The sequence below is a fragment of the Varroa jacobsoni genome, unplaced genomic scaffold, assembly GCF_002532875.2.
Source record: "Varroa jacobsoni isolate VJ856 unplaced genomic scaffold, vjacob_1.0 scaffold_863, whole genome shotgun sequence".
NCBI lineage: Eukaryota > Metazoa > Arthropoda > Arachnida > Mesostigmata > Varroidae > Varroa > Varroa jacobsoni.
The window spans coordinates 142,920-148,666 of record NW_019213765.1 but is presented as its reverse complement, the minus strand read 5'-3'; the positions used below and the strand labels follow the sequence as shown (position 1 = coordinate 148,666).

At 39.6% G+C, this 5,747-nt stretch overlaps 1 protein-coding gene and 1 long non-coding RNA gene across 5 annotated transcripts in view; one reads left to right on the top strand and one right to left on the bottom strand.

The window, feature by feature from the left end:
• Nucleotides 1-848: 848 nt before the first annotated feature.
• The window catches only part of LOC111264474 (uncharacterized), a 7,805-nt gene continuing 2,906 nt past the window's right edge, over nucleotides 849-5,747 (bottom strand). For 2 of the 3 annotated variants that reach the window (XM_022840418.2, XM_022840420.2), the window contains 8 exons: nucleotides 5,357-5,474; nucleotides 4,528-4,715; nucleotides 3,442-3,532; nucleotides 3,018-3,167; nucleotides 2,612-2,697; nucleotides 1,963-2,146; nucleotides 1,554-1,626; nucleotides 849-1,395 (listed from right to left, as the gene is read on the bottom strand). In XM_022840418.2, the coding sequence (XP_022696153.1) occupies nucleotides 1,315-1,395; nucleotides 1,554-1,626; nucleotides 1,963-2,146; nucleotides 2,612-2,697; nucleotides 3,018-3,167; nucleotides 3,442-3,532; nucleotides 4,528-4,715; nucleotides 5,357-5,474 (971 nt within the window). In that variant the 3' untranslated portion in view covers nucleotides 849-1,314. The remainder of the gene's footprint in view (nucleotides 1,396-1,553; nucleotides 1,627-1,962; nucleotides 2,147-2,611; nucleotides 2,698-3,017; nucleotides 3,168-3,441; nucleotides 3,533-4,527; nucleotides 4,716-5,356; nucleotides 5,475-5,747) is intronic. The other variant, XM_022840419.2, reaches the window with a different exon arrangement.
• Nucleotides 3,144-5,747, top strand: part of LOC111264475 (uncharacterized) — a 31,227-nt gene continuing 28,623 nt past the window's right edge. For both annotated transcript variants that reach the window (XR_002682884.2, XR_015312703.1), the window contains exons 1-2: nucleotides 3,144-3,234; nucleotides 3,456-3,545. This is a non-coding gene — a long non-coding RNA (uncharacterized LOC111264475). The remainder of the gene's footprint in view (nucleotides 3,235-3,455; nucleotides 3,546-5,747) is intronic.

Genomic DNA, 5,747 nt, shown 5'->3' with positions numbered 1-5,747 from the left:
ATATATATATATATATATATATATACGTATATGTTAAATTGTGCATTCCGAGATGATCCATCGAGATCTTCAAATTGGACTTTGGATTTGTTTTATTTTGTTCAAGATGTATAATGCTTTATGCAAGATACTTTAGAGGATGTCAAGATGTCAAAATTGCTTTCTTAACGTCTAAGAACAACCCGTAACATCGACCTTTTACAAAAATGGTATGAACTTCGTGCCTAAAATCAATGGCTAAAAGATAAAGATGTTACAACTTGCAGCGTTTTACAAACGTGTATGAAGGCATGAAAACAAACAAAATGATTCCCATTAGAAGAAAAATATAGATGACTGTAAGTGCTCCCGGTGAGGCATCGTGTGAATTGGCACAGAAGTAACGTGTATGTCTACTTGCGTTTAAGCTTAGAGACATGTGGAGTGGTCAGAGTTCGAAACCAGCTGCGGACATGCTTTGGTTCGTGCTGAGAAAAGCCGGAAATTTGAAGCAACGCGTCACAGCATCGTAAAAAAAGTTCGAAACGCTAGATGGTAGTTGATCGAGTATGGTATAATCATTTCTCCTCGTTGAGTTCGGGGCAATAGTAGCATAACAATCATACATACGTGTGAGCTCGTGGGATCGCCTACAAAAACTAGTTATGTAAGGTTTAAGTTTAACAACTATTTCCACTGTATAACTAAGTAGAACGATGAGCTCCGTAAAATAATTATAAAGCTAGACCCATATCGGGAAAATTATTCTTCTCTAAATGACATTTTGTCATTGTTCTAGTAACACTTTTCAATATAAGAATTTATTTAATTAAATAGCTTTGAATAAAATCCCTTAAGAGTACGAACTATTGAGTTAGCATCATTCAGTCATATATTGACAAAAATAGACATAAAGTCGATAGATTTATAGAAGAAACACGCGCGGTCAGTAAGCCTTTAGGAGAATTATTTTTTAGGGCTTGTTCCTACTCGCGAACTACGTATGGAAGCATGTATAAGGTAAAAGCGAGTCTATGTTAACAAAAGGAATATGGCAGTCCGAGGTAAATCACTAGAGTGTATTAGAAAAAGGACCGTCGTACGGATTCGTAAGCAGAAATACAGATTTAACCATTGATTGCGTAGTTGAAGCACCATTGTTTTTTCGAAGAATCGGTTGTAATTTTTTGATATCGAGATCACTGACTGGATCGTCTGTGCTACCCCCGCGTGCCCTTTATGAAGTGTTTCAGCAACGGCTGGTCCCAATAGTTGATAACCGTTGTGGAATACGGAGCGTCGTTCAGCTGCTTTGCACTAAAAGGTGTGACGTTCCTAAGCAACTGCCTTCTTTTTCTTCAAGGTGGCAATGACTTCTTTACTAACTCGTAGAACCTTTCCACTTTTGCTGGACACCTATAACGTTGATGAATCTTTCGTCAGATGCATTTTCACGACGAAATTTTAATAATAATAACCTCTTGATGGCTACTGATGAATCATTCCATCAGAGCTTGCAAGATCGTTTCAAAAAGAAAAAGCACAAATTGCTTAACAAGTTATGATTTTTTTACCTTCGGTTCCGAAGCCGCGGCAAATTCCCAGCCAGGTCCTCGGTGACTCGGAGAACCACCGCCGTAGTCACCACTATGAAAACGAAAATGTTATAGTGATACAGACAACAGCCATCAAAAGATATCTTTTAATGACTATCGTCTTACGTACTGTAACTTACACACCTTACGACGATTCAGCTTAGGTAATTGTGAAGACAATCTAATTTCGATCATTTGAAGTGTTTTGATCTATAATCTATAATGGGAAACTATTTGGTAGGATGTACTAGCAGATATGGCTATTTTAATTGATGTAAATGTCGTATCATGCATAGCAGATTTCCGACAGCTGGAGTATTTTCATGATATCTCTGGTTCATGCTATGAAGACTCGGTTGCATACGTGAAAATAGCGGCACTTATCTACCTGTTGTACTGCGGCGAATGGTGGCGCATTTGGTACGGCTGCCCATTATGGAAAGACCCGTGATACAGTGAGTCATCCGAATCATGGTAACCTCGTGAACTGCTTTGCCTCCCGTGGCCACCTTGGCCTTCTTCCGTAGAGTCACCATAATCGCCCCTAAGATTCACTTCAGTATGGGCGCACTCTGAAGGACAATTAGCGAGGGAATTGTTTCCGTGCAAAAATTACTAATGGATACAAACGCTAATCTAAAAAGTTTCAGTTTCTTTATGGAATTGGCCCGAATGCTAACCGTCGCTGCACTACAAGCGATAATAAGGTCAAATTGTATTTGATACCTAAATTACTATTCCACTTCCCCCTTCCTTTAGACAAAATTCAATGAAATTTACTTGGGTTTAAATGCCTGTTTATGAACTTCAGTCTACCATGATATCTATGATGTATTTTGCAACCATTTTTTGCTTTAGGACAAGTTATCTATGACCTATCTAAGTCCTTGATGTGGGCACGGTGGCTTGGATGGCTAAAGCTCTAGCTGAAAAAAAGCCAGTGGTTCAAGCCTCGCCAACGGAGCATATCACAAAAAAGATGCAATTAAATCAAAAAACAATAATTGAATCCTGGACTATACTCAAGATAGGCTTACCTCGATTATTCCCAGCGCAGCGCTCGGTATCGCGTACATGATTACACGCCCACAAGTCCAGATCGAATACGGTGCCCGCAGCACAGCTGAAACGAGTGACTGATAGATTACGTACTAGTTCGAAATATTAAGACGACATTTTTTTTTTGGAAAGACCGAGATTTTCCCGCCTCGGTAAGACAGAACTGGCCCGTACGGCCTCTGCAGTATAATTATTACGGTTGATGTAGCTTTCGATTGCTGACTACAGCTCTTTTAGGCATTTGCTACTAAGTCGTATTGAAATAAAATCATACTTAATTCAATAGACAACGCTTCACTAAACACATTTAATATAATACACATTAGTATAGTTAAAAAATAAATTGATTCTAAGCATAAATATACGGTTTGTCTTTTAGTTTACCGTTGTGTGTAAGGACGACAATTAGCACAAGATACGAAACCGCAACAATTTCCGTCAACGGGGAAAAGTCCATTGGACTCAACGCACAGGCTGCGAGGTCCACAGGACGAGTCACCATCAGGTCCAGTATCGAATGACCCCCCGGTTACCCTGGGACGAAGGCGTCGTATCAAACAACAAACAGAAACTGTGTATCAGTTTCGTCAAGAAAGAACAAGTAGGCTGTGCTGTTACGAAGTCTAATTCAGTATGACTATTGATATTGCAGCCTCGAAAATGTTTGTATAATAAAACCAAGTTAAAATGACGTAGGCAAATGACAATATCATAATTTTGAATTATTATAATCTTGAAATGCTAATGTTGTGTCCAGCAAAAGTTCAAAGAACTTATTCAATTATTAACGAAAATTCTTTATATTTACCCGCTATCGAAAAGCCGATTTTGGCTGGGAAGCAGATCGTTCTGTCCTGAAAACCCCTGTCCTGGGCGATTCTGCCTGGCTTCGTCTCGATCTACCAAATACTGGTAAGTTATAGGACAAGTACTCTCAAGATTCACCAATAATATTGATAATCTACGCACATATTTAAAATGGCTGTATTCTAAGTATGAACATTTATTCAGCCAGACCACTAGTCAAGCACCTGAAACTAAGTATTACCTGTCGATGCTCAAAGAAAATTATAGGTAGCGAACAGCGATTACAAAAGAAGTCTTCGATATAAAACGGGACCTATTTGGCGGGCTGTTTGTAATAACTAGCAGGAGTCCGTCAGTTATTTTTGATATTTCGAGGGAGACCAGTACTTTCCGGAATAAAACTTTAAACACATTACGGAGAAGGTAGGAGGTTGATGTGCGAAGTGCTAGTGAAGACCATTTTTTATCGAATGGTCCAGGCTTCTACCGAGATTATGAACTTTCCCTATGGTTTTTTTATCGACAGTCAAGGTCTATATGAGGCAAAATGTAAGATTTCATATAAACTACATTAAAAACTTCAAAATTATATAACTACCTTTATGCCATTACCAATACCTTTAGATAATCCTTTGTGCCAATATTGATTTAGAAATGAGCGACTGTTTTTAAAAAAAGGGTATTTATCACAGATTGAGCGGTCCAAGCAAATCAGTCAGTCTTTTCTGTGCCTTTTGTAAAGTTGTCATGTTGAGCGAGATTTCTGCGACTCGACATGTGCCAGTGTCGCCTGGCTCATGATTATTATCAAACGTTATCTGCTAATTGTCAGAGGAAACTGTTCTTTGGTTTGGACTAAGAATCGAAACCAAGTGAATGACAGTTATAGTCAATAGGTACATCTAGGGGAAAAAAGCTAATGTTGGCGTATGCATAAGCAGTCATCCGACCCCCGTTTCCGTTCAGGGGAGAAATCTTACATGATTACAGATAAGTCCTAATTGCCTCGTATGCTTACGAAAGGGTTCTCTCAAGAAGGCACCCATATGGTCAAAGAAGTATCACAAGGATATATAGAATTGGTTACCACTGGGATTTTGGGCTCCTCGATGACGGCGCTGTCGTTGTTGCCAAATACCAACTGCATCATTAGTAATTCCTTGGTCTCTTCGATAGTCGTGGATACGGACTTCAACGCGATTCTCGCGGACGGGAACTTGGTGGAGGCGGGTGCTGGGGTATCCGCCATCTTGACCACCGAATCTCTGCTCACTACTGGGGATGATTGATGGGGAAAGCCGTTTAGAACTACTCGATAGAATTTCGACTTCTTTTTTTTTTTGAGTTTTGATTCTTCTAACAATTGATTCAACGCTGTTTCCGTATACCTTAGCGCCTGCTACTGGAGTGGCAAAATCTATTCGTTTCTTTAACAAAATATGCATTATTGCCGTATTACACTACCCCAAAGGGGTTAACAGGTAATTCAAACACGTTGCCATTCATTAACGTTACGTTAATGCAGGCTAAACTGAACAATACACCACTCATCACTAAGTAGTGGACCTATAGCCCTTCCTTCTACAATGTGTACAATCTTACGCTTTTGAATTAAATTGACCTACTGTTTCTTAGAGAGTCAATCGGTCAATCAAGCAAACTCCTTTCCTCAAAGTCAAGCAGAAACATTTTAGATTGTGCATAGCGAACAATGTGATACTTCTCTAGTCAGGTAGGGTAATCCTGTTTCAGCACGGCATGCTTACGCAAGATACGTTAGACATTATCTCTTGGTTTGCTGTACCCGTACGGGCGCATTGCCGCCTAAATGTGATAAACAGTATATGTATTAAAATAATCATGTAAACGACAATAATAACATTATGAAACATATAAACAAAATATTTTACGCGTACTGATGTCGGCTGGAGTAGTGTTCTCCGTGAGGAGGGCCGAGATGCTCCGGAGATCCTTGAACACTATAACCCGAATTGTAGCCCCGGCCTCCTCGGTAATTCCTCGAATGACCATCACCTGCGTAACCAATTTTAATTTGAACAATTTTAATTGTGCGTTAAATGAGAGAACAACGGCCGTTTCCTATGTCAAGCCTATTTCTGAATGATTTGACCCTTATTGTGTTGTCAGAGTTGAAGTACTTTGAATATTCATATTCTGTGGAGTTAACGTTAGCCACTTACACATCCTGCCGCCGAAACCGTCGCCTATCACGTGATACAGCAAGATGAACAAATTCTCTCTCCCGCTTTCTCTCTCTCTCTCTCTCTCTCTCTCTCTCTCTCTCTC